The sequence below is a fragment of the Rhinopithecus bieti genome, unplaced genomic scaffold (genome assembly GCF_001698545.2).
Source record: "Rhinopithecus bieti isolate Rb0 unplaced genomic scaffold, ASM169854v2 scaffold_7884, whole genome shotgun sequence".
In the NCBI taxonomy this organism is placed as follows: Eukaryota; Metazoa; Chordata; class Mammalia; order Primates; family Cercopithecidae; genus Rhinopithecus; species Rhinopithecus bieti.
Genome location: NW_016806331.1, coordinates 1,156,946 through 1,184,527, shown reverse-complemented (window position 1 = coordinate 1,184,527; position 27,582 = coordinate 1,156,946). Strand labels below are relative to the sequence as shown.

At 54.6% G+C, this 27,582-nt stretch overlaps 1 protein-coding gene across 11 annotated transcripts in view; it reads left to right on the top strand.

Moving 5' to 3' along the window:
• The window catches only part of HDAC4 (histone deacetylase 4), a 356,361-nt gene that overhangs the window by 313,073 nt on the left and 15,706 nt on the right, over positions 1-27,582 (top strand). For all 11 annotated transcript variants that reach the window (XM_017875573.1, XM_017875571.1, XM_017875572.1 and 8 more), the window contains 7 exons: positions 2,916-3,023; positions 5,716-5,771; positions 8,196-8,283; positions 10,308-10,427; positions 11,329-11,426; positions 23,088-23,206; positions 24,863-24,996. In XM_017875573.1, the coding sequence (XP_017731062.1) occupies positions 2,916-3,023; positions 5,716-5,771; positions 8,196-8,283; positions 10,308-10,427; positions 11,329-11,426; positions 23,088-23,206; positions 24,863-24,996 (723 nt within the window). The remainder of the gene's footprint in view (positions 1-2,915; positions 3,024-5,715; positions 5,772-8,195; positions 8,284-10,307; positions 10,428-11,328; positions 11,427-23,087; positions 23,207-24,862; positions 24,997-27,582) is intronic.

Genomic DNA, 27,582 nt, shown 5'->3' with positions numbered 1-27,582 from the left:
TTTAGACTCCATGGGATTCTCCATGGGAACCTTTCTCCATGTTTCCCCCCGCCATTTTCCTGTCTTTATTGTGAAAGAGAAAGAAAGAGAAAAGAAAAGAGAAGAGAGAGGAGAGGAAGGGAGGGGAGGGGAGGGGAGAGGAGGGGAGGAGAGAGGAAAAAAGAAAGCAAGAGAGAGGAGGAAAGAAAAGAAAAAAAGAAACTAAACGAAATACAGAGTGAGCCATTTGCTCCTTCCTGCATTAGTAGTTGCGGCCACCTGCCCTGAGCCAGGCTGTTGCTCACTGGTGGCACTGCACGCCTGAGCCAGGCTCCCTGCAAGAGCCCTGGAGCTCCTGGAACTCCAGGCTGGTCCCTGGGAGCTGGAGCCGTGGTCCTGAAGCAGACGAAGGAGGGTCTCTTGAGTTCTCAGGGGACTGGGGTCCTGCAGTTTGGCTGGGGCTCTGTCCTTCACTCTGCAAGACATTCCAGAAGCTTCTGAACCCCAGGGTCCCATGGGAGGGGGCACAGACACAGGCACCTGGTAGACCGAGCAGCTCCTTCGCACCCCAGGTGTGCAGAATCCCCAGAAGACCCTTCAGAACATGGGAGTAGTCCAGCCTCTGCTCCCTGCAGTGTTGGCCTAACCCTAAAGCCCAGTTTGTTGTATGTTGGAGAGAAACCATCTCTGGGTACTGTCCCCACAGGGGCAGCCTCGGGGCCTGTCCTGCCTGGGCCCCTGCCTCCCCTGGCTGACACAGAGCCGCTGGCAGAATCTTGCCCTGCCTGGCTCTCACTCCTGGGATGTCACCTTGGATTTTTTTTTTTTCTCTTTGCAGACAGAGCTTCAGTCTGTTACCCAGACTGGAGTGCAGTTCATGGCTAACTGCAGCCTCGACATCCTGGGCTCAAGTGATCTTCCCGCCTCAGCGTCCTGAGTTGTGGGGACTACAGGCCCAGGCCACCACATCTGGCTAATTTTTTATTTTTTTATTTTTTGCAGAGATGGGGTCTCACTATGTTGCCCAGGCTGGTCTCTAACTCCTGGCCTCAAGTGATCCTCCCACCTCGGCCTCCCAAAGTGTTGGTATTATAGACATGAGCTGCCACACCCCTGCCACCTTTAATTTTAATGAATTGATTCTCCAGCTGAAGTCATCAACCCAGAATAGTCCTATTTATGTGGCTGCTTCCGTGAATAACAATATAGCATTACTTAGAGGAGAAGTCATTCATTGCAGGTTAAAGATTGACACTGTGGAGGGTCGGTGAAGTAGAGTTATTTTGACATGAGGAAACCATTTAAAGAATGTAGAAGTTTGGTCGTTGAAAAGAAAACCATCACTGAATATGCTTCAGGAAATGTCTTCAGCCCCTTGAAAACGCATTTTAACTCACCTTGCTTTGATGACGAAGCTTTAAGACCGCCTGGAAGGAAATCCCCCCTCCCCACGTAGTGAGCGGTGTCTGTCAAGTGGCAAGTCTGCCTGGTGGTGGACAGGAGCCCTCGAGGGCCTGGTCTGGGGAAGGGAGAGGCGGGGTGGACACGCCTGGCTCCCGCTTAGGATCCCCACAGCACTCGGCGCTCAGAGGGGCTCAGTTTGAGAAGGAGGCGCCCTGCAATGGACCTGCAGTCGACCTGGTCAGCACCGTGTTGAAGCTGAGCAACTCTGAGCTTCTAAGGCCTCCACTGGGCTGGGCACACCCAAGTCCCCGGTGTGTTACCCCGCAGCGTCTTGCAGGCAAGGGACACGCTTGGGGACGGCTGCTCGGGTGCCCTGGGGCCAGCCCAAGGGCTGTGTATTTCGTCTTAATGCCTCCCTCCCCTGGCCAGACTCCCATAGGAGACTGCTCTGTGCAGAACTGGCTGTCCAGGTCTCTGTCGACTTTCCTCCCGAAGTGAGCCAAGGCTATTTAGTGTGCCTAAATAAATAAATGAACCAACACACAATCAGGGATTGTTGACGTGTTTGCGTGAAACACGTTTTCTGTCTGAAGTGGGAAAGGCCAGTGGGCTGACTTGCTGGTGCCTGGGCAGAGCCGTGTGCCATTAGCAGGGCAGAGCAGGGCAGCCCTCCTCACTCGCCGGCATTCCCAGTCCTGCTTAACTACACTGGTCAACATGTGGAGCTTCCAGTTAAACTCGGCACAGGAGAAGGTCGCAGTTGGAAGAGACTGGTCCTGATTCCCCTGACATTTCATTTTGCTGCTAATTGTTAGACAGGTTGACTATCCCTTATCCAAAATGCTTGCGGCCAGAAGTATTTCAGAGTTTGATGTTTTTCAGATTTTGGAATATTTGCATTATACTTACCAGTTCAGTATCCCTAATCCAAAAATCTGAAATCCAAAATGCTCCAGAGTGCATTTTCTTTGAGCATCCCATAGGCACTCAAAAATTATTTTTTCGTTTTTGGAGACAGAGCCTCACTCTGTTACCCAGACTGGAGCGCAGTGGTGCGTTCATGGTGCACGGCAGCCTCGACCTCCTGAAGCTCCAGTGATCTTCCCACCTCAGCCTACAAAATGCTTTTGTAGCGTTTCGGAGTTCAGATTCTCAGATCAGAGATACTCAACCTGAATAACTCTCTTAACTACAGTTCCAGTTTAAAAAAAAAAAAAGGAACTAGATCACCTTGGCATCATTACTTTTAGATCCAAGTATATTGGAGCAATTGAGGGAACAGAGGATGCCTCTGAACAGGTCAGGACACACGCATCTCATTTCTGGTAAATTCTCTTATATTTTCCTGTTTAAATTTTTTGGCATATCTTAAAAAGATTGAAGCCTGAACGTGGGCTGAGGCCGCCCCGGCTCTAGTAGGCCCTGGGGTTTTAGAAGCAGAGCCCACGGAGCCTGAGCTGCTCTGCCCAGCCAGGGCTGGCGATGGCGGTGACCGGGGAGGGCGACCTCACTGTGGGGTGCTGTTTCCACAGGTGGACAGCGACACCATCTGGAACGAGGTGCACTCAGCGGGGGCGGCCCGCCTGGCCGTGGGCTGTGTGGTGGAGCTGGTCTTCAAGGTGGCCACGGGGGAGCTGAAGGTCAGTCGGGGCCTGGGCAGCGGTGGCCCTCCAGGAGGCCTGCCACAGATTCCCGGTGTGGGGAAGGGTCACCCTCCACATCTCCCTCTCATCAGGCCGGGAGGCAGCTGTGATGGGGAGGTGCGGACCCCACTCTGTCAGCACAGCCTCGCTGTTGAATCAGAGAGACATAGCCCACACTCGTGACGGTGTGTGCATAGTGCAGAGATTCTCAATGATTTGGGTCGTAAGAACCCTTTATACTCTTAAAAATTTATACTCTTAAAAAACTATATATATGACCGGGCGCGGTGGCTCACGCCTGTAATCCCAGCACTTTGGGAGGCCGAGGCGGGCAGATCACGAGGTCAGGAGATCAAGACCATCCTGGCTAACACAGTGAAACCCCATCTCTACTAAAAATACAAAAAAATTCGCCGTGCCTGGTGGCGGGCACCTGTGGTCCCAGCTACTCAGGAAGCTGAGGCAGGAGAATGGCATGAACCTGGAGGCAGAGCTTGCAGTGAGCGGAGATCGCGCCACCGCACTCCAGCCTGGGCGACAGAGCAAGACTCCGTCTCAAAAAAATAAAATAAAATAAATAAATAGAAGCTCCAAAGAGCTTATATCCGCAATATTGACTACATTAGAGATTACAACTGAGAAATTTTCAAAATGTTTATTAATTTAAAAATAGCGACCGGGCACGGCGGCTCATGCCTGTAATCCCAACAGTTTGGGAGGCCGAGGCAGGGGAATCACCTGAGGTCAGGAGTTCAAGAGCAGCCTGGCCAACATGGCAAAACGCCGTCTCTACTGAAAATACAAAAATTAGCTGGGCATGGTGGCGGGTGCCTGTAATCTCAGCTCCTTGGGAGGCTGAGGCCAGCGAATCGCTTGAATCTGGGAGGTGGAGGTTGCAGTGAGCCAAGTCATGCCATTGCACTGCAGCCTGGGTGACAGAGCGAGACTCTGTCTCAAAAAAAATTTTTTTTAATTTATAATAAAAAAATAAAAATAGCACTAATGTCTGGCCCTGTGGACAGCAGCCGGGTTCTCACACCTGCCTGCCATCATTCTTGGGACATGTTGAAGTACATGAAGGAATCCGGGCCCCACACAGATACGTAATTGGAAATGGGAGAAGGATTTTAATAGACTTTTCAGAAGTATTCTAATGATGGGTATTCTTGGACAGTATACCAAAAATTCAACAAGTGGTGTTGTCTTGAAAATTAGCTGCAGTGTGGATCTGAACTCAAATCATGGCCGCCTCCTCCTCCGTCTTGTTTAACCGAACCATTAGCCCTTCTTGGAGGTCAAATCAATCCCTCGTTCATGGGTGATTGGTAGCACCATGCACTGGTCATTTGGAAATTTGGCTTCACGGAGTTCCATGGATCTTCCATATTCTGGCCCACGCAGTATCAAAAAAGTCATTAATTTTTGAACCATTAATATCACTCCCATCTCACCAGAAGTCTTGTAAGTAAGTAGTGGGAGAGCCAGCAGGCTTACAGAGGCAGAGCCGTGCGTTCCAAACTTGTAATTTTCACTTGAAAGCTCAAATTTTCTCACGCTTCCTTCCCATCTCTTTACTCGGGATGTTAAAAGGACGTGTTTGAGAGCGGAGATCTAATAAAATGTCTGAATACTGCTTCATCGAGCACATTGTTAAGGGAAGCTGCTCACACACACACACGCCCTTGTGCTGTTCCCTGCCTGCCGTCTACCCTCCGGTGCTTCAGCACCATCTGCACAGGTGTCAGGGCAGTGAAAAGAGTACATAGAGCCTCGGGACTCTGTGGACTACAGACCCTCAGCAGGGGTCGGGACCGCAGGGGTCTGCAGCCTGCACTTGGAAGCACTGAGTGCAGAAACGCAGGGAGGCCAGGGCCTCTTGAGAGCGTTTTTGCCTCCACCTCACTGGCTGCCCTCGCACCTTCCTGGGCCTGGTCCCTGCAGTGTCCGGCTCACCCCGCCCACGGCCTGGTCACTCATGGTGGCCGGCACTTTTGAGGCTCCATTACAGACCTTGACCACACAATGTCCTGTTGCTGCTGAGACCAAGAGAGGACTGTGATCCATTTTTATGGCAGCAGCTACAGAGTGGTTTGCAGATGGATTTTTGACGCAGAAGTGAGGGGGCAGAGGACAGCATTTCTGCCCAGCGTGAGAGGAGCTGTTTTGTAGGCTGCCCACTTGCCCGCCGTCCTGGGAGCTGAACCACAGTAAGGACAGAGGCAGTCACGTGAAGGCCAAGCTGGGGCACAAAGCCTCTGCCCCATGACCAAGTCCCTGAGTGGGGCCCCTTCTGCTTCATCTTCCTCCAGTGTCCACCTAGCGGGTCCTGGTCCCGAGCCAATGGGGAGCGAGCACACCCCTTCCACAGCACCCCGACCCCTGAGCCGAGGGCACCACAGCTTACCGACAGAGCTGAGAGTGGGGCAGGGCACCCACCTGTTATCCCAGTGACTGCATTTCGGGGGAACAGTTAGTAGCCCCCAGACCTCTTTAGGAAAAGGGCCCAGGCTTCTCGGAAAGGCTCATGACTGGCTCTGCATCCCCTCCCCATCATTGTGGCCAGGGTGCAGTGAGAAACTGTCCTCCCATGTAGCCCAACTCTGCTAAAAGTTGAGTGTGCCACCATTTTCCCGTGGCTACAAAGCGTGTCTTTTGTCACTCTCTCCTGGCTGTCTGGTGTCACCTGCAGAATGGCTTTGCTGTGGTCCGACCCCCTGGACACCACGCGGAGGAGAGCACACCCATGTGAGTACACACCGCACCCCTGCACCGCAGGGGAACCCGGGTCTCCCTTCCCTCCCTTAGGGCTGGGTGGGTGCCTGAGTGATCGCGGGGAGCTGGGCTGCCATTTGCTGACCACCCAAGATATGCCGCATGCCAGCTTGGCTCCAGCTCCTGGGTGTCGAGTGCAGATGCCGAGGTCTGCGAGCGTCACTGCTCGGTCATGACGGAGACAGATCAGAGGAAAGGATGGGAAAGGGTGTGTGGAGGTTAGTCCAGAGAAGCCTCTGGTTGTTGAGTAGTTGTCAACAGTTGGGAGAGGAAACACCACTCGCGCTCAAGTGAGTCACTGCAGCCCTTGGTTGTCTAGAGGACTCAGGACATTTTGCGCATGGCCTTTAACTGCCTGCTGACCGCCTGGTACTGATGCAGCAAGTCGCAGAGCCACGTCCACGCAGGCAGCTATCCAGATGCTGTTTCGGGTCTTTCAGAGACTGCTGACAGTCCCACACAGCTGAGGATCTGGGCAGAGTGGCGAGTGTGGGATGTGGGTCCTCCTGGACCCATCCCTGTGTGTGCAGAGCCAGTGGCAGGGCAGACCGGCAGCTGTGTGTGGAGTGCCTTGCAGCGTGGGTGGTAAATGAGTGAGCTATCCCGTCAAAGAGCATGCTATCTCGTGGGACTGTAGCCACTCTAGTGAGGAGGGTTGGTGCTAGAAAGAGCGGCTCCCATGCTCTGGAGATGGAGAAGGGGTGCCTGATCTTGTCAGCTTTGGTGAGGAGAAGGTGGCGTGGGGCTCTGCCTTGGAGAATTTGAGCAGCCGTTTGTCAGAGGGGCAACCCAAGAACAAGTGCAGATACAAGTTCATTATCAGGGTGTGGCCAGGAAGCTGTCAGAGCGAGACGGAACCCAGGAGCCCAGGAAAGGGCCTCCTTGCCACCCCGGGAAGCCGGGCGTCAGCAGAGGGGCCAGCAGTGCCCTGTTTCACATCAGGAGGTGAGATAGTCAGATCCGCATGTTAGAGCAGAGTCTCCTTCATGTACAGAGAGGAGATTGTAACCACCAGGGAGGGACGCTTGTTGGAATCTGTGTGGCTTTACCTGACAACCACGTGGTTGCTCCATGTCCCAGAACATGTCACTTGGGCACCAGGCTTCCTGTTGGTTTCACTTCTCTGAAGTTTCTTTTCTCATTGGAACCTGAGTTATTGGATATTCCGAATAATGAACCTCAGAAGAGACAAACGAGTTGTCTTTGGTTGCAACTCTTCGCTGCGCTCCCTGTGAGCCGCTGCAGGGCTCAGCGCCTAGGGTGTTCCGGGGTGTGTGCGCTTCCCCATGCCAGCCCAGATTCTGAAAACAAAACCGCTAGTGTTTCTCCGTTTCTGTGGCCATTCGGACAAAGGGAAATGGAGATTGAGAAGGTTTTCATTGTTATTTGAATCACTTCCATAGCTTGTTTTCTTGGTCTCTTGAGTAAGACTCTCTAAAATTAAAGGTAATTTGTGTATTGGAATATAGAAAGGTCAGCAGCAAGCAACTGCGATGAACAGCTGCCGTGCCTCGTGTGCCATGGCAGCAGCTCCCGAGAGGACGGGTTCCAGACGAAGATGAGGGAAATGCTGGTCACATGCAAAATAGGCTTCCCTACCGGAGGAGCATGGGGGACCCCCAAGCAGGAGAGTGTGTGGGGGTGTGTGTGTGTGTGTGTGTGTCTGTCTGTCTCTGTATGGAACTGTGGATATGTGTGATATGTGTATGCTTATGTGTATATGTATGTGTGTGCTTGTATATATCTGTGGGTTGTGTCTATGTGAGTGTTTCTGTGTGGGGTGTTCATGTGTATCTGCATGTGTGTCTGTGTGGGGTGTGTGTCTGTGGGGTGTGTGTCTGTGTGGGGTGTGTGTTTTGTGGGGTATGTGTTTTTGTTGGGTGTGTGTCTGTGGTATAGGGGCGTATCTGTGGGACATGTATGTGTGTAGGACATGTTGCATGGTGTGTGTCTCTATCTGGGGTGTGTGTCTGTGTGGGGTGTGTGTCTGTGTGGGGTCTGTGTGGGGTGTGTGTTTTTGTGGAGTGTGTGTGTGGTGTATGGGCGTATCTGTGGGGCATATATGTGTGTAGGGTATGTTGTATGATATGTGTGTGTCTCTGTGGGGTGTCTGTGTGGGGTGTGTGCATGTCCATGTTGGTTAACCTACCCTATGGCATCAGCTGAGATTCCCCAGTGGCTTGTTCGGGAGCCGTGTGTGTGTGTGGGATGTGTATGTGTCTCTCTGTTAGCCGATTCTCCAGCATCACTGAAGGTTCCCTGTGGCATATTCAGGAGCTGTGCACTCACAGAGACCTCTTAGGTCTGTGTGGACCCCAAGTGGCTCTCTGGCGGGTTGTGGAAAAACTGGCCACCGCCCACCTGTGCTTTGTCTCCAGCATCAGTTCTCTCCTGCAGGGGCTTTTGCTACTTTAACTCCGTGGCCGTGGCAGCCAAGCTTCTGCAGCAGAGGTTGAGCGTGAGCAAGATCCTCATCGTGGACTGGGTAAGCAGAGCCGCCTCCTCAAGCACGGCTCAGGTTGCGCCTGTGTCCTCCCTGAGCAGACAGCAGCATGTGGGGAGAGGAGGTGGGCTCTTGGATTTGGGAAGCTTAGGTTTCTGGAAACGGTCTCAAAGATGCTGAGAATTAAAGCCCCAAACCTGCTACAAGTCATTCTATAGCTTCCATCAGCTGACCCTGGCGAATGGGGTCCTGGCGTGTCCAGAAATGTGCCTGTGGGTGAGGGCAGCAGCCAGGGCCACCCTTGGCCAGATCTTCTTGAAAGGCAAACGTTGGGGAGGAGGCTGTGTCCACATCGACTTTGTGTGTGGCCTGGGAGCCTGGAAGGGCCCTCACCCTGGCCGAAGGTGGCACTCTCCTCTCAGTCACTACAGTGAAACCCGTGCCTTCCTGCTGCTCTGTGGGCACCTGCTCCTGCTGGAATGGGGGGTACCACTACCCCAAAAGAGTCATCTCTCTTTAAATAATGCTATATGGTCTGAATCTGCATTCCACAAATAGGTATACTCATTCTTATACCGGAAATTAATATTCAAGATGTTCATCTTACTACTCTTTTTAAAGCCAGATATATACATATTTAGTGTTCTCTTTGGTATTTATGATTTATTTCATAATTTTAAGGGGAAAAGCAGGCCCTGTCAGGTAGGGTTATGATTTGAATTGGAAAAGTCCTTCTGAGTTTGGGTAAAGAAACAATGTGGCGCAGCCAGGACGGCCAGACAGCGCCCAGGCGGCCGTGCCCTTTCAGAGAGGCAGGTCAGGGGACGTGGCAGAGCAGCGGGCCCTCCACACCCAAGGACCTGCGAGCCGGGAGCCCTCCCGCAGCTCCTCCTGAGGGAGCAGGTAGGAGTGCCCAAGAAGAGAGCAACGTGAGGCTACTGATGGCTAAAGACTGGGGTCCTGTCCCTGTCACAGAGTGAAGCACTAGGGGCACACAGACAGGCTGCGTAGACCCCGTGTGGCGTGCTCCCTGCACGCTGAGCTATGATGTTGCCCATGTACACACCACGTGGACAGGGGCATCTCAGTGGGAAGCTGTGTGTTGGGAAAGCCTCCGTGTGCATCTTCATGGTGATTACGTACTCTGTGGGATCAAAGGCACCTGTTCCATCACTCCTCACCTGTGGCTGCCCTTCCACCTTTACTGTGATGAGCACAGATAACGGAGCAGCAAATTCTCATGCTGGGGACATCAGGGCTGCCTGCTCTCTTCTCAGGCACACAGCTGTTCTCGGCAGGGCCACCCCCTCACCCGCCCATCCTGGTGACCACCTGCCATGTGGCCCGGGGCAGAACAGCCATGGTCAGTAGAGCCCCAGGCTGCCTCTCATACAGCCATGGTCAGTAGAGCCCCAGGCTGCCTCTCGTACAGCCATGGTCAGTAGAGCCCCAGGCTGCCTCTCATGCTGCCCTCTGGGGCATTTGACCTGTGGGTTTTGTGATTAAGAAACGGTGCTTGCTGTTTGGGCACCTGGACCCCCTACTGTGTGTGCCTGTCACTCACAGACACCTGGGATTTGTCTCCTGCCAAACCCCCTGCCTGGCATGGGATTGGCACCTCCCGTGTGCCTGCAAGTGGGCAGGCCACAGCCAATGACCTCCTTCCCGACAGAGGCTGAGGAAATTGCTCACTTGTCAGAGACACGGCAGATGCAGGAAATTGATCAGATGGCTTCTGATTTGGGAAATGGTGGCCTCCAGGCCCGGCTGAACTCCAGCCCCTCCGCTGCTGGAGTCAGGATTGTGCCAGGGCTCTAAGGGCGAGGGAAACAGTGCTGCAGATGCGAACACTGGGCCTTAGAACCCCTGCAACCCTGCACCACATAGCCCTAACCCACACAGCCCCAGACTCGGCGTCCGCTGGGTGCGGCCCGGCTGGAGGGTAATGTCATTCCTGAGCAGGAGCTGTTGTTCACTAAGCACAGCTGGGGTGGGAGACGGCCCTGAGGGGAGGCCGCCCTCCAGGACCCGGCTTAGCCCTGAGTTGGCTGTTCCTGCTCTTGCAGGACGTGCACCATGGAAACGGGACCCAGCAGGCTTTCTACAGCGACCCCAGCGTCCTGTACGTGTCCCTCCACCGCTACGATGATGGGAACTTCTTCCCGGGCAGCGGGGCTCCTGACGAGGTAGGTGGGGTGTGTAAGGGGGGCTGCGGGGAGCCGCTGTAGGGGCACGGGGCAGACGGTCCACAGCTGCCTGGCAGCAGCGAGTGAAGCCTTCATGCTCGCTTAAGCCCAGACAGTAACTTCAGTCAGACGTCAGCGTGCATCGCGTCGCGTGTGCACAGGTGGCCTGTGTTTTGTCTAAAGTACAAATGAGAGGCTGGATATCGTTTCTGGTTCCCATCCAGGCAGACCGAGGTGTTTGTGAAGGAGGAGGTGTGCGGTGCCCGTTTTCCTCCAGGCAGGGTCCGGGCCACTGTCTTCCACAGGACACCCTCCGGCAAGGGGCTCTGTCCCCTGTCCTTTGCCCAGCGCAGGACTGTCCCCAGGAATGGTGGCCCCAGGAACGGCAGGCCCAGCAGCTCCTTGACAACGCCCCAGGTCCCCCTTCAGAGCCTGCCCACTCTGAACAGAGGCCCCAGCAGCAGGGCTTTCATCCACACAAGACGCTCCATCTGCCTCTGGATCTTATTTTTTTAGAGGAAATAGAAAATGACAGGCTCATTGGAGACACTTTCTGCCCAGAGAGACCCAGGTCTGATTCCCCGATGTCACATACGGCACACGACACAGGGCAGCGGGTCCGCAGAAATGTCAGTGTGGGATCTTGGTATGCCGAGGGCAGGGTGGGCGGGAGCCCGCAACAGCCAGGAAAAGGGCCCCTTGTTGATGTCAGTGCACTGGTGTCAGTGGGGGACTGCTTCGCACACGTTTTAATGAATATGCACCAGGAGGTCGGGACACATGGCTCTCCCCAGAGGCCCACCAAGGCTGAGCCCATCCCGGTGCCACCTGTGTCAGGCGTTTCTGTCAGACAGGTCCTGCTTGGGGTCTGTGACGTGTGTTTCTCTCCTTGTGGCAACAGGTGGGCACAGGGCCCGGCGTGGGTTTCAATGTCAACATGGCTTTCACCGGCGGCCTGGACCCTCCCATGGGAGACGCTGAGTACTTGGCAGCCTTCAGGTGAGTCTCCCGGCTTCACGTGACACCTGAAGTAGCAGCTTTTCCTCTGTGCACACACTCCAGGAAGCACTTGTTGGAGATGAGCGTTTCTGAAACTGGTCTTTGGCTGAACGGGGCTGCGGGGGCCGTTGGAGCTTTCTCAGTTCATTCTTCAGTGCCAAGCGTGAAATCTTGGAGACTATCTTCTTACCATCGGCTCTTAATGCTCCCTTCTGTGCATGAAATAAACCAGGAGCCCACTCTGGGTCCCGATGGTGAGAGAGTGATGGAGACAGAGGCAGGGACTGTTGTGCAGAGTGGAGAGTGTTCATGAGAAACGAAGGCGAAGATCTGCAGGGTCTCATGATCTCCTTGTTCTTCCGCAAACCTCTTGTGATGCAATGTCCAATGGAAATAAGTATTTCTTCTTTATTCCTAAAAATCAAGAGGCAGTTGTCGCCCTTCCTCCCACTTCCTTCATGGGACTCTGAGCCTTCAGAATTTAGCCTCAGGGAACTGTTTAAAGGCGCAGTGTTTGCTTTGGTCATCAAGTAGTTCCTCCTTCGATCTAGGCCAGGTTGGAGTCATTCCTGTGACCCAGAATGGGCGGCTGAGCAGCACAGGTTTTCTTGTCATCGTTTTAAAATGGCGGCTTCACCTGCCGTGGTGCAGTGACGGGCTCCAGGGGAGCAGCCCACGGCCCGCATCGCTTCCCAGAGCCACGTGGGGAGAAGGGTTTTATTAGCATGGCTGAACCTGACAGATCGTGTCTCTGTTAGAAAACGCTGTCCCTATGGTATCAAAGCCCCATACAGTCTTCAGCGTTTTTTCTTTCTCTAACTCCGTGGTTTTGTCCTGATTTACGTACATATAAACCACATGTGTGCAGATGTGTCTTTGTGACGTGTGTGCGTGTGTCTGTGTATGGATGTGAGTGTGTGTCTGCATATGTGCATGTCCACCTGCGCGTGTGTGTGTGTGTGTGGGTGGGTGTTCATCTGTGTGCATGTTTCTCTGTGCTTGTGCGGGCATCTATAGCCATGCACATGTCTTCAGGTGTGTGTCCAGGTCTATGTACATTACACACGTCTGTGTGGGTGTGGATGCATGTCTGTGTGCATGCAGGTATGCATGTGTGTGTGCACATCTCTGAGTACACACCCGCGTGCTTGTGTGTCTTTGCATGCATGTATCTGTGTATGTATCTCTGTGTGCACATCTGGTATGAGTATACACACGTGTGTCTGTGTGTCTTCGCGTGCACATGTCTTTTTGTGTGTATATCTGTGTGTGCACGTCTGTGTATGAGTACACACCCATGTGCTTGTGTGTCTTTGCATGCATGTCTCTGTGTATATATCTCTGTGTGCACATCTGGGTATGAGTATACACACGTGTGTCTGTGTGTCTTCGCATGCACATGTCTTTTTGTGTGTATATATGTGTGTGCACGTCTGCGTATGAGTATACACGTGTGCTTGTGTGTCTTTGCATGCCCATGTCTTTGTGTGTACCTGTGTGTGCACGTCTCTGGCAGGTGAGGCCCTGCACAAGGATACATCTGTAAACGTTTTGTGTGGACTCTGCCACGTGCTTTCTGGGGATGGTGAATAAGTCACGAGACCTCTCTCAGTGTCTGCTATTCTTCTCTAACTGGGGTCCATTGCCCCCCTTGGAAAGGTTGTTGCGATCTGATGACATAAAGGCCTGGCCCAGGACGTGTGGGCCCCCCTCCCCAGGCACTCAGTGGCTCCTAGAAGGAACAGACCCCGTCTGACGGCGCCCAGGCTGCTCGGCTGCTCCAGCGGTGAGCCCGGGCTGTGCAGGAGGGAGTTCGTGAGCTCCTCAGTGGACCTGCTCTGATCTGTACCTGAACCACTTTTTCCCGATCTCATCGGTTGGATTTTGATGTTTCTTCTTACTCTTGATCAAGATTTAATGTAATGCTGACAGTTGCCCTGCCTAATTTAAAAGAGAAGGACTTCCCCCAATGTGTACCACATCTGAAAATGAGCTCATGTGAAATCGGACCCCTGGCGTGGGCGTGTCGCCATCTGCTCATGGAATGCGCTCCCGCTGCCCCTCACGTGGTTGTCGCCCCAGAGAACTGGCCCCCCTTGGAGGCTTCTATGAAAGTAAAGTCTCTGGCCACCATGAGAGGTGTAGATGTTGCCTGGTCGACTTCCTGCCTGAGTGAACACTGGTGCCGCCCGGGGAACCCAGGGCCCACTGTGGCCAAATTCCCATGCAGAGAGAGATGGCAGGGCTTTCCTGGTTTGCGGAGAGAAAGGAGGTGGTACCCTCTTTTCAGTCAGTGGTCCCAGGCCAGGTTTTGATGGACCACCCTCACCCGTGGGCATTTCTCAGTGGTGCCTTCAGCTCTTGAATCCTGGGGTGAAACTCTTACCCCATGGCACCCCTGCTGCTGGGCAAGCCCAGGCCCAAAGCAGCAATGGGCATCTGCCCTCAGGGTCACTCCCCTCCCCAGGCCCCGGCCGGCCTGGCCAGCCTTTAGGATGAACGTGCCTTTCTGAGTTGCTCTTGATGTGTGCTTTAATCTCCTGCCAAGTGTGTACATGAGAATACCTTATCAAGTGAACTTTTTAAAGCTTAAATAGCGTCTTTGAAAAGGAAAATTGTTTCAGGGTTTTTTTTTTATTGATTTTAATGTAAAATAGCACTTTGAAGTTTACAATTTATGGTTCCCCGGGCATCCGATGATGGGGAAGAAGGGTCAGAGATTGGTTCTCCCCTTTCTTCTGCTCCTCTCCCCCGCCGGGGCCCCCAGGGACAATGCATGCCTTCCAGGCAGCACCTTGTTATTCAGACCCATTGCCTGCCACGTTGCGTTTTCAGGGGATCAAGCCTAAGACAAAGAAAAGATAAGAAAATTGCCCCTAATGAAATCCAGAAGCAGCCGGCACTTTCTCCTCAGGCTCAGAGACTCACAGGAGAAAACAGAATCTTAATTCAAACCAGTCCCAGTGCCAGACGCGGCTTTGAAGTTGCTGAGTAAAGTCGGAACCGCCAGGGGAGGGGCATGGAGGGAGAGGATGACGATGGTGATGGAGCTCCGTATCCCCTCCCTCACCTGTGCGCGGGGACACGGGGACTCTTCCGTCAGGGATGACCGCCACATCTAGATGCTCGTGCTTCGTAGCTTAGATTCCACTGTGATATTACGATGTTTATCAAAGATGTCTCTGAAACTGGATTTTCTCAAGCAGTTACTGTAGTATCTTAACAAACTGGCAGTAGTATTGAAATTGAGCAACTGGGCAAAGCCGTTTCACTTTCCCCAACTTTTCATGTAAGACGGGAAGGCTGAGGCTCTTAATGTTTGTTCCTTCCGTAAGCTGTGTTGCTGCTGTTGCTGCCTTTTGTAGACAGGTGTGTTTTAGGAGTCACGGCACCTAGCGACTGCTGTTTTCACCATTGCCAAGTGGCACCTGCTGCGCTCACCACACTGGTCCCTGGGCCCCTTGCCTAAGGAAGTCAAGGCTATGAAGAGGTTTCATACAGACGTGCCATGTTCTTTTCTAAAAGCAATTGTGTCTCTTAAATGCATCCAAGTATTTTCCTATGTAGAAATTTATCTGAGAAGCACAAAGAAGCAAAAGCATACAAGCTACAGCCTCGGAGCTGAGAGAGCTCGTCCTGACCCAGCCTTCGCTGTGCCTGCAGGGCCGGCCCTGTGAGATCGAACAGTGGAGTCAGCACAGTGCCTGCCCTGGCGAGTAGCAGGGGACCGGGAGGACAAGCTCTAGGCAGGCCCGGTAAGACCTCAGGGGACCTGCCCACCTGGGGGGCCAAGGAAGTTTCTGGAGGAGGCAAGCCCCCGGCTGAGTCCTGGAGGAATGAGCCTGGCACAGGACATTATGGGAGAAGGGCCTTCCTGAGGGAACAGAGCCCGATGGCGCAAACCCGCTTACCTGGGCTGCATCCACAGAGCCAGGCCTCGGTCCTGATGGCAGGGGCTCTGTCAGGGCCTCTGACTGGAATGAGACATCACGGCCAGCTGTGCATGTTGGACAGGCCCATCTGGTGGCAGCTTAAGTGACAGACTTGGACCTGGCAAACAGCAGTCCAGGGTAGGAGCTGGGGGCCAGTGGACAAGCCCAGAAAACAGCAACAGAGATCATGACAGGGCCACAGGCTGGAGAGGTAGGGTCATCTCAAAGAGAATGAAGTGAGATGGGATCGAGGAGAGTAAGAGCTAATGCTGGCAGAGAGGGCATGTGGCGAGGTCTCAAGGTGCTGTCTTGGAGGAGGCTGAAGGGTGCTGGGCAGAGACCCAGCAGGAGAAGGTTTGGGTGGGGGTGGATGAGGGTTGAGTGGGGTTGCTTTTGCTTCAGTCGATTTTCAGGAAGAGGTGAGAAAGTGTCCATCCCAGTGGGTGGCTGGGAGCGTCTCCCCCTGGAGGCCTCTTCGTAGGGAGAGCCAGCGAGGGGCCAGTTTGTATGGACGATGCCTCAGGGCATTTATTGGGGCAGAAAGGCAGCCAGAGACTCAAGCATGGTGTGCCAGCCCTGAGCCCAGTTCCCACAGAGTCCCCAGAGGCTTGCCGGCTGTGGGTGGCCGCAGGGCTGCAGCCTGTTGGCCCCATAGCTCGGTTTGCTCTGAGGCTTGTGTTGATGGAGGGCGTGGTGCGTGTTGTTTAGGGTCCTAGTGGGGGAATGAACTGGAAGGTCATTTCTTTCCAGATGTTGAAACCCAGCTGTTAAGTGAATTGTTGCATTTAGATGCAGTTGTGGCTTTTGAGGATGGTATGTACAGGCCATAATTTGATGGTATGTGGTGGTTTAGAGCTAGACATGCCCTGTGACATAGCCCCTTGCACAGAGCGCAGCTGGGAGGCTGCACGAACGATGGCCCTGCAAGGAAGCAGAGTGGCCAGCACCCCGCCTGCTGCCCCAGCCCAGCTCTGTTCCTCGGGAAGCTAAGGAGAGTGGCCGGCACCCCGCCTGCTGCCCCAGCCCAGCTCTGTTCCTCGGGAAGCTAAGGAGAGTGGCCGGCACCCCGCCTGCTGTCCCGGCCCAGCTCTGTTCCTCGGGAAGCTGAGGAGAGTGGCTGGCACCCTGCCTGCCTTCCCAGCCCAGCTGTGTTCCCCTGGGAAGCCGAGGAGAATGGCCAGCACCCCACCTGCTTTCCCAAACCAGCTCTGTTCCCCTGGGAAGCCAAGGGGAGTGGCCAACACCCGCCTGCTGTCCCAACCCAGCTGTGTCCCCCTGAGAAGCCGAGGAGAGTAGCCGCATCTGCCTGCTGTCCCAACCCAGCTCTGTCCCACTGGGAATCCGAGGAGAGTGGCCGCACCTGCCTACTACTGCTATCCCAGCCCAACTCTGTTTCCCAGGAAGCCAAGGGGAGTGGCTGGCACCCGCCTGCTGTCATGACCCAGCTCTGTCCACTTGGGAAGCCGAGGAGAGTGGCCGGCACCGCCTGCTACTGCTGTCCCGACCCAGCTCTGTTCCCCGGGAAGCCAAGGGGAGACGTCGTCTTCAGCCTGCAGGTGCAGGTTGGCTGATGACTGAGCGAAGGGTGCAGTGCTGTGTCGGTAACGAAGGCACCAGAGAAGCCACACTGAGGCCGTGGGAAGGGGATGTGTAGCACCCCATGGCTTCACATGGGACCTCCCTAAATGCAGAGGCCACCACATGGAGAAGCCGCCCTCTCCCCTTAGCACCACGCTCCCCTCTGTACGTGCCTCATGAGCATAGGCATCCTCTGGGCACCACAGTCGTGGCTTGCCGGCCCCGGGGGTGCACCTTACAGGCATTTGCCAACCTTCTCGAACGATCCCCTCTTTCCACCCGTTTCTCCTGCCTCTGGAGCCAGGGGTCAGTGGGCCTGCTGCCTCGGGAAACTTCAAGCCCGCCCCTCTCTGCCCTCAGGTTGCCCCTGAGGCCAGGAGTGACCTCATGGAAATGGAAATATGCTCCTTAAAGTGATGGCCTGAGAGGCCAGCGGCAGATACCTCAGTGTTATTGTTTTAGAGACTGAGTTTTTTTTTTTTTTTTTTTTTTTTTTTTGAGACGGAGTCTCACTCTGTCTCCCAGGCTGCATTGCAGTGGTATGATTTGGGCTCACTGCAAGCTCCGCCTCCTGGGTTCACGCCATTCTCCTGCCTCAGCCTCCTGAGTAACTGCGACTACAGGCACCCGCCACCACCCCCGGCTAATTTTTTGTATTTTTAGTAGAGACAGGGTGTCACCATGTTAGCCAGGATGGTCTCGATCTCTTGACCTCGTGATCCACCTGCCTCAGCCTCCCAAAGTGCTAGGACTACAGGTGTGAGCCACCACACCCAGCCGAGACTGAGTTGTTTATTAAATAAAGTTTTATTCTGGGAATAAAATGGGAGTCCAGTTTCCCATTTTTTGCAGCATCTATTAAACAGGGACATTCCTTCAGCTTCCTCCTGTAGGAGGGTCATGGAGGGTGCAGCACAGCCCCGAAGACACAGGGAGTGCCGTGCTCATCTTCCTTTTTACAGGCAAAGAAGTCATGTCCCATGGAGGAGAAGGGATGTTTCTTAGTCTTTCCACAAACAGGTGCTGAAGCTGCACTCATGCACCTCACATGCTGACCTTCTTATGTCTAGCGAGTGCTTGGGATCACAGCCTAGAGGGTGCTAAGCCCAGGAAAACAAAAATAAGCGTGGGCATGTGCATCCGACTGTGCCCCACGCAGCCTCACGCATGGCCGACGTGCCAGTGCCTGTCTGTGAGCCTGGGTTCATCTTTCACATTTTGTTTTGATTGGCTTTGAGGCAACGCCACACACCAAGCCTAGACACCAGAGACACTCTTGGTCTGAACTTCATTTAACGGTGATTTTCACAGGACTTCTTTTTGGAGAGGGATTAGAAGTGAAATGGCTCAGCAGCACTTAAAAGCGGGGAAGTAAAGCCCTCCACGTGCGCTTGCTGCAAAGCAGCAGCCAGAGTGCTTCGCGAAGGATGTGGCGTCTGCACAAAACGTCTGTGGTTTTCATTGAAAAACGTCTTGGCTTTAAAATCCACACCAAAAGCATGGCTGGAAATGTGTTTTCTGTCCAAAGAAAAGGTTTTATGACAAGAACTTTATTAAAACAATTAGAAGCCAGTCTCCTTGGGATGATGTGGACAGTTGAAAGCAGAGGGCGGCCCCCCTGAGTCCTGCTGCCCGTTGGTCAGGTTGGTCAGAGCGGTGGAGGAAGCCTCGGAATGTCGGTCAGAAAGGACTGTGGGGCCAGTGCCTTCCAGCGTCCAGGGCAGGGCCCTGGGTCTGGCAAGAGCCACAGGACTCCTGGATTCCAAGGCATTCTCTGTATCCCACCACTGACTAGACTGAGTTCTCCCCTCCCAGCCCTGCGGCGGGAGTGCCAGACACCAACTCCACGCCCACTCTGCGGCCAGCGTCGTGTTTCCTGTGTTGTACACCGTGTTTGCGAAATCGCCGTGCCGTGTGGTGAGGTCTGGGTTGGTGAGAGGAAACCTCTCAGTCTAGGAATGGAATCGCGCATAGAAGAATGTTACGGAGGTTGTATGGACAGGACCAGAGCAGAGGTTCGGGCAACTCCAGCTGGTGGGCCTAGTCCTGCCGCCTGTGCTCTTGGCACGATGTTGTCAGGACACAGCGACGCACTGTCTGTTGTGTCTTGGACACCACAAGGGCCACGTCACGTGGTCCCGGCGGAGACCGAATGGCCGACTGAGGTCAGGTGCCTCCTGTCTGACCCGTGGCAGGAAGCTTGCTGCCCCCAGTCTAGGTTCACATTGTTTCTTCGGCCCCTGACGATGGCTCTCGGGGCACAGTTCCTGTGTCCTCGGAAAGCACTTTCTACAGCTGCTGCAGAGGCAGTTCTAGGGGAAATTGTGTGGACTGGGTCTCTTCAGAAGAAAGAACAGAAGTAGACTGCTCAGAAGCCACCCAGGGTCTCCTGTGACTCCCATCTGAGCTCCAGAAGTGAGTTTCTTGGTGGGCAAGGTGCCTAGGTGTGGATTTGATGCATGTTTGGAGGACAGAGTTTGTCAGCACTGACTTGAGCAGGCTGAAGCCACACAGTCCCGCGCGTCACTCTTCTCCCGTCTGAGCTCGGTCGTGGGATGCGGGGCACCAGGATCTGGCACCTCGTGCCCCTGGCATTGAGATGGGCCCTCCTGCTGCCTTAGTGTCCCTGACAGTTCTCATGACCCCTGGCCCTCTAGAGAGTGACCCGCGGGACCTTCACCTGCTGTTGAAGCCCTGGGGTTGTGTCACCCCACCAGAAATCAGAGGAACTTTTCAATAACATTTGTTTCTTCCGGTCAAAGTTGATCCTTTCACTGACATGAGTGGGGGATTTCATTTTGTAATAAAAGCTGAATGAAAACGTTTTAGGGCCAGCCCTGCTGCCCTCTGCCGTGATGTTTCTGGAAGGTCCTTGGTGGTGGGAAGGGACCCTGGGCCCGGTGAGTGCATTTTTGGCTGCCACCAGGGAGGGGCCTCTGAAAATCCATACAAAGGGAGGCGCCTGTCGGGGGATGCACTTGGCCCACACACGTGTGCTGGGGAGGCCGTAGGGACACAGAAGTGTGCTTTGGTGCAGGACAGGCTGGGCTGAGCAGCTCCAGAAAGTAGGCGTTGGTGAACCCCTAAAAACATGGACCTTCTCCAGCAAGGGCATGGTGAGGGGTCCCCCAGAGCTCACAGCACACGTGGGAATCGTGCAAACTAGGCTTCGTGGTGAAAATACCAGGAGACTTGTAAAAATTCATAGAAAATGCGTATTTTGAAAAAAACTATGCATGGGTTTCAAAATGTTTTTACACCAAAATAAATTCGCACTAACTTATTATATCTGGACATGATCTAGTTTGAGACACTAAGGATAAAACATCAGTTTGAACAGAGCCCTTCTCTTGAAAAGAGCCCTTCTCTTGAAAAAAGCAACTTGAATTCTGCTAAAATGGAAGCCAGAACAAACAGCAGGTTTACAGTGAAGCTTGGGTGGAAGAATGGTGAAATCATTGATACTTAATGAAAAGTTTATGGGGACAATGCCCTAAAGAAATCAGCGGTTTACAAATGGACGACTCATTTTAAAAAGGAATGCAACGGTGTGGAAGACGAAGCCCACAGCTGCAGACCATCCACATCAGTTAGTGAGGAAAAAATTCATCCTGTTGGTGCCCTAATTGTAGAGGACCCACAGTTAACAGCAGGAGCAACAATTGACACCATGGGCGTCTCAACCGGCTCAGCTTACGCAGCTCCGCCTGGAGAATTGAAGTTGAGCAGCCTTTCCACTCAGTGGGCGCCAAAACCATCACGTCCAGATCAGCTGCCGACAGGAGCAGAGCTTTTGGTGGAAATGTTCAGCAAGTGGACTCAGAGTCCTGAGAGTCATAACAGGAGATGGAGCACGGCTTTCCCAGGACCATCCTGAAGACAAGGCACAACCGCAGTACTGGCTACCGAGAGCCAGAGGTGGCACAGTCACAGTAGAAGCAGGCTGGTCAAGCAGGAGTAAGGGTCACTACAGCAGGTTTGGGGAATGCCCAAGGCATTGTGCCTGTTCTGGAGGACCAAAGAATGAGAACATCTGCTTATCCTGAGAGTGTTTTGAGAAAGTTCCTCAGCAGTTTCGCAGAAAATCACTGGGAGAGCTTCCCCTGACAGGCCTTTTTTTTTTTTTTTTTTTTTTTTTTTTTTTCCTGAGGTAGAGTTTCGTTCTTATCACCCAGGCTGGAGTATAATGGCACGATCTCAACTCACTGCAACCTCTGCCTCCGGGGTTCAAGCGATTCTCTCGCCTCAGCCTCCTGAGTAGCTGGGACTATAGGCGCACACCACCACACTCGGCTAATTTTTGTATTTTTAGTAGAGATGGGGTTTCACCATGTTGGCCAAACTGGTCTCCAAACTCCTGACCTCAGATGATCCACCCATCTCAGCCTCCCAAAGTGCTGGGATTACTGGCGTGAGCCACCATGCCCAGCACCCCACCCTTCCCTGCCACCAAGAGTCCTTCTCCACAACAGTGCTTCTGCTCACTCCTCATTAAACTAGGAAACCTTTGCAAGAGCTTTGAAGAGAAACTGTTAGGCATCCACCTTCCAGTCCTGAATTGGCTCCTTCTGGCTTCTTGTTTCCTAATCTTAGAAAAATCTGTAAAGGGCACTTATTTTCTTCATTTAATGTAAAAAAAAAAAGGCTGCATTGACATGGTTAAATTCCCAGATTCCCAGGACCTCAGTCCTTTCGGGAGGAACTAAATGGCTGCTGTCACCATTACAAAAGTGTCTTGGACTTGATGGAGCTTAAGTTGAGAAATAAAGTTTATGTTTTTTGTCTTTTAATTCAATTTTCCACAAACTTTTGAAGTCCCCTTTTAAAGGCTCCACTTTTGTTCCACTGTCCTCACCTGCACAGGACCCTTGCACCTGGACCATTGCAGGAAGACACCAGACCACCTTTCTCATGGGGTCCTTGCTGTCCCCCGAAAGGGAGGCCATATTTCTGCTCCCCTCACCCACAGAGGGAGTGCAGGAGACTCTGAAAGTCAGCGGTGATTATTAACTCAGAATCGAAGGCGGCAGCCCAAATGAGACATGAAACTGCTGAACTTCCCCACACACTGATAGCACACGCATGCATTCATAGCACACACATGGATCCATAGCACACACACGCACTCGTAGCACATGCACGCATTCATAGCATATGCATGCATTCATAGCACACACAGATTCATAGCACATGCATGCATTCATGGCACACGCATGCATTCATGGCACATGCATGCATTCATAGCACACGCATGCATTCATAGCACACGCATGGATTCATAGCAAATGCTGATAAGATCAGTAGACGATGGACTGATAAGTTCTTTTGTGTTAAGGAGTGCTTTTTCCCCTTTCCAAATAGAATATTTTCCTTATTTCCCTAATATAACTTAAAGAATTTCTCAGTGGTTCTGTCTTTTCCAGTGAGTTCTCTTACATTTGTCATCAGTTTTCCCTTTAAAGATTCTTAAGCATCTTAATTGCGTTGTAATTCCCCTTACACCTGTGTGTGTTGGTGTTCTAGGGTGACTAAGGAACACGTGGGCTCCCCAAGCAGGGCTGGCAAGGGCTCTCGGCCCTTTTGGCCACACACAGTCCCAGCACTGGGGGCAGTGGGTGACTGCACATTTCTTCAGTGGGAGCTGTGGAAAGTGCATTGTAGCAGCAAGGGCAGCCTGATGGGGCGAGTGGAGCTAACCCTGTCTCAGAAGAGAGGATGGGCAGGGAGGACCTGGCCTGGGAGGACTGGGCAGAGAGGACGGGGCAGGACCAGGGAGGGGTGTTGGTAGGACAGGGAGCTGGCTTCACTCCCCCAGGTTAATGCAGCTTGTGCCATGGGGGTTACAGAAATATGCAGAAAACAGCATATCAAGAAACAGCGATGTTCTCACTCTCACCGAGCAAGTCTAGTGGGGCTTGTTGGCTTGCATTGTGAGATGTGTGTGAAATGAGCCTGGGTCACACGCAGGTTGATTCCCTTCTAATTAAGCGTGGGTCGCCAGATTCCAGCCTGCTATGTGGAGCCCTCAGGCCGCCAATGGCCGAGGGGGTGCGGGGCAGGCATGATCAGTGCCAGAGGGAACCTTGGGGTTTTGTGACTGTCCCATCCTTCTCTCAGCTGACCCAGTAATGCCTTCTCCTGCCCTTTGCAGAACGGTGGTCATGCCGATCGCCAGCGAGTTTGCCCCGGACGTGGTGTTGGTGTCATCGGGCTTCGACGCCGTGGAGGGCCACCCCACACCTCTCGGGGGCTACAACCTCTCTGCCAGATGTAAGTGGTTCTGCGCATGACCGAGGAGCCGGCTCTGCTCATGTCCATGATCCGCTGTGTTCCACATGTCGGGTCTCCTTTTCAATAACGAGAGAAGGAAAGGCACCTTTTTACTAATGACCAAGGTCCTGACCATACTGGGAACCAGTCCATTTGGAAGGCTCCAGAGAACTCAGAGTGGGCAGCGGGAGCTCAGACCCAGGCACCTCAGGCATTCTTTGCCCAGGAGGGGCCTAGGGCACACGAGGCTCCCTCTCTGGGATGCAGGTGCCCAGGAACCTGCAAGCCACCTCCAGGGGCAGGTTCTGGTCCCACCGAGAGCTGAGATGCGCCCTGTGCTGCTTCTCTGGCAGGCAGCGCTCCTTGGAACCGTAAAGGGAAGTTCCTGGGAGCACAGCCAAGTTCAGAGTTGGATGAGGAAACCTAGGATGTGGGGGTCCTCTCGGAATCAGCGTTAGGGGGCATGCTGTCAGGACGGGAGGAGGGACTGCCTAGCGGTGCTCCCACTGTGCCTCAGTAACTCACAAGGAGATGAAAACCTCCTGGCATCAGCGCTTGGCACATACAAAGGACTGGCCACCTCCCCCACCCTGGAGTCCCTGAGGAGCCTGGAGAGCCTCCTGAGGCCCAAGCTTCCTGGAGCCTTGGTCCTAGCCCTGGTGACGCCCTCAAGGGCCCGGTGTCCATAGTGTGCGGCCCTCCCCACTCCTATTGGCACAGGCGGCCAAGGAGGGGCCCATCTCTCAGGTCCTTGCATGGCGAGGGTGTGGCTCACCCAGGAGACCTGAGGCGCCCCTTGGTGGCCAGGCTTCTGTGGGGCCTCACACAATCCACCTGCCCCCAGGCTGTGCAGCCTAGTGGCCAGCAAAGTGACCAGATGGAGGGCAAAGAGCTTCCACTGTGCCCAACGCCCCACAGCACCCGGCCCGGAGCACCGCGGCCACCACATCCTTAGCTTCCTCCTCATTCCGCACAGCTGCCTCGAAGCCCCTGTCACTGTTCCCATCAGATGGGATGAACCGAGGCTTTGGGAAGTTACAGCCTCGCCAGCCCATGATCAGGGCCACTAATCAGCAGCGCGTGGTTCCCGGCTCTCTAATCAGCACCAGCCTGGCCTGGCTGAGGGTGGTGATTACCCTCATCCAGCAGGCATTCCCTCCCAGGGTGAGTGATGTGGGTGCAGTGGCGGGACTGTGGCTTCTGATCAAAGCCAGACGCTCAGACCTGGACGTGGGAAAACCCTTCAGGAGGACATGCAGCCTGTGCACATGTGTACACATACATGTTCAGAGCATGTCAGATAACCAGAGCCCGCTGGGCCGTGGCCACAAGAGCATGGCCATAGCCCCTCTGAGGGGGCCAAAGGGCAGGTGGCCTGCGGCCTCTGGGTGGGGCTGGCTGCCCTCGTCCCCTAGAGCAGATGATTTGCTGATTACAAATCAAAGCATTGAAGCCGTAATTCGTATTCTCAAACAGATCAAAGAGGAAATCCAAAGCCGAAACTCCTCAGCAAATTTATTAAACCAAACCCGGCCCGGCCGTGTATCTCGCCACCCCCGCCCCCAGTCTTCTTACAATGCCGTGAGATGCGTTTCTGGGCTGCACTGGCCGCGGCCCTCCCCTGTTCACACCGCAGTCTCCCGTTTCCCGCTGCAGGCTTTGGGTACCTGACGAAGCAGCTGATGGGCCTGGCTGGCGGCCGGATTGTCCTGGCCCTCGAGGGAGGCCACGACCTGACCGCCATTTGCGACGCCTCCGAAGCATGTGTTTCTGCCTTGCTGGGAAATGAGGTACGAAGACCCCAGAGACCCCACGGGACACTCCACACTGACAGGCTTGGGGTTGTGGCCTGGCTGCCCGACAGCCCCAGAGTGTGAGAGCCAGTGGGTCTCTGAGCATGTGGGTGCCGCCGCTCCGCCTTGCACCTGCCCCCACCCCTGCGTAGCTCTAAATGTGGCAGAACTGTGATGATGGCTGGACGAGGTGGGTGGGGCAGGACTGGAAGGAGCCCTTTTGTCGTGAGAAGATGGCTCAGGGTCCTCTGCAGTGCAGCTGCACCCTTCCAGTTCAGGGTCCCTCTGTCCTTTACATGGAGTACGTTGTGACCAGAGGTTTTCTGTTTCTCTCTTCATGTCCTCTGTGGACAGTCAGCTTCTCTAGGGAATCCTCATGTGGGTTTCGATCAGTGGCCCCGAGGCGGCCTGGGGCTCTTCTGCCCAACAGGCCTATCTGCTGCTCTGAGCCCCCAGGAACATGGCTCCCTGCTGTGTCCTTACCAACACTGCTGGAGGGAGGCAGAGACGCTGTGGTCTGTACAGCCAGGCTTCCGAGGCCTGGGCAGAGACAAAGAACGTTCCAGGAGGGGCTCGGGGTGAGAGCACCGCCTGCAGCGTTCCACTCCCGCGTGATGTTGGGGCCCAGGCCTCCCTGCTCAGGGGCTCGGGGTGAGAGCACCGCCTGCGGCGTTCCGTTCCCGCGTGATGTTGGGGCCCGGGCCTCCCCGCTCCAGTGCAGGTCCTGAGAACAGCCGCCCAAAGTGTGGAGGACTCGGGGGACATGTGTCTGCGTCACTTGACCACAGGAAGTGGAGAGCAGGGCAGTGCGGAGGCTCCAGCACACCAGATGCAGAGGCCTTGCTGGGGGGCCTGGTGGGAGTCTGCCTCCCGTGCCCTCTGGGACTGCTGTCCCCAGCCCGGCAGTCCTGAGGACAGTCTCAGAAGAGTCGGGGTGACAGGGCACTTAGTGGGGGTGTCCTGGTGCTCAGTGGTTTTCACCCCCATTGGATGCTCAGCCCCACTCTAGGGGCTTCTCTGGAAGCAGCATCCTCATTTTCAGCTCAAGGAAAAGGCAGCACTCTGCCATCCGACCTCACCTGTCTTATAAAAAGATCTCCCCTGCCCCTTCTGCTTGGGGAACCAGTGGGGCGGCAGCAGCTCAGACGCCCTTGGGTCAGTGCTGGCTTTTGCCTGCCCGTGGGTGCTCCAGACCGAGGTGCTGGTCCCAGGCCCTCTGTTCATCAGATGGGCGGTCACACAGTCACAGGTGCCCTGCACCCTGGGCTCTGGTGTCTGATGGCTCCTACTGACAGGTGCGCTAGCCTGGCATTGTGGGGTGGGGGGGGGACAGAGGGACAGCAGGGACTGCAGCCTTCCCAGGACACTCTGTGCAAGCCTCCCCGATGGAAAGCTGGCCCTGCTCACTCCAGGACGATCCAGGTGCCGTGCAGCTAGGGGCAGCACCCAGGGGCACTCAAGGTCACAAGCGGTGGGGAAATGTCAGGTCGCACAGGTGGCCACCGTCCCCTGTAGTTAAGCACAGCTCTCGCGGGGTCTGGTGTGCAGGCATCGTTCACCTTGTTCTGGAAAATGCAGAGGCAGGGTCTGCTCTCTGGCCCACTGTCTGTGGGTGGCCTCAGCGTGTGCACTGGGCCTCGAGGTGGCCAGCACACAGGGCACCTTGCAGAGGACGCCTCATACACGTGGGTATGGGTACTGGCATTCTCGTGAGCGTTAGAACAAAAAGGGGTCTTCTTCCCCAGTGCAAACCCCATTATGAGAGGAACCCCACTGGTCACAGCCAGTTCCCACCTCCACAACCTCTGCCCTCTGTCCCTGGGAAGCAGGTTGCTTTCCCAACGACTGGTAGCTTGCTGCTTACTGGGGGCCGCTTTAGCAGAGGAAGCCGCGCGTTTCTGACCTGGGTCTGCTCGTGAGAGCAGGGTCTTACTGTGAGCAGTCAAGACCCCCACCTTCCTAGGGCCCCAGGCCGCCGCAGCACCAGAACCTTCCTCCCTCCCCTTCTGTTGGGGCCAGTGTGAGGGGCAGCATCAGAGACAGTGCAGAGGGGACCTGGGGCTGCAAGTCCTACCTCCAGTCAGGGCCTCCCCAGTCAGGGGTCTCCCCCTGCATCAGAAGCGGGGGGCAGCACAGGGCATCCTCCGGGCCCCTCCCGCCCCCCTCAGCAGGCCTGCAGCCGTGGCTTTCCCAGAAAGGCCAGTTTTGTAATCCTAAATTTTGAAAGATTCGCTCTGAGACAAACCTGCTTTATTTTCCAGGAAAGGTCTCATTCAGTCACAGGCCTAAAGGCCAAGCACACCAGAAATATCTCCAGGTGACAGAAACTGCCCGGCCCAGCAAGGGGGCCTTTCCGGACTGGGGAAGCCAGGGCGGTGCGCGTCAGCTGTGTGTTCCTCCAGCCCTTGCCTTGGAGGGTCCATCCGAGAGAGAGGGGCAGTGTCCTTAGAACCTGCAAGGCGCTGTCTCTCTGCAGTGACTCCTGATCTAAGGGCCGTGGGTGAGGCCTGCAGATTATTGGCGAGGCTCAGTGCCTTGCCCCAGTGACCATATGAAGCCACCGAGGGAGGGCCAGGACTGGCA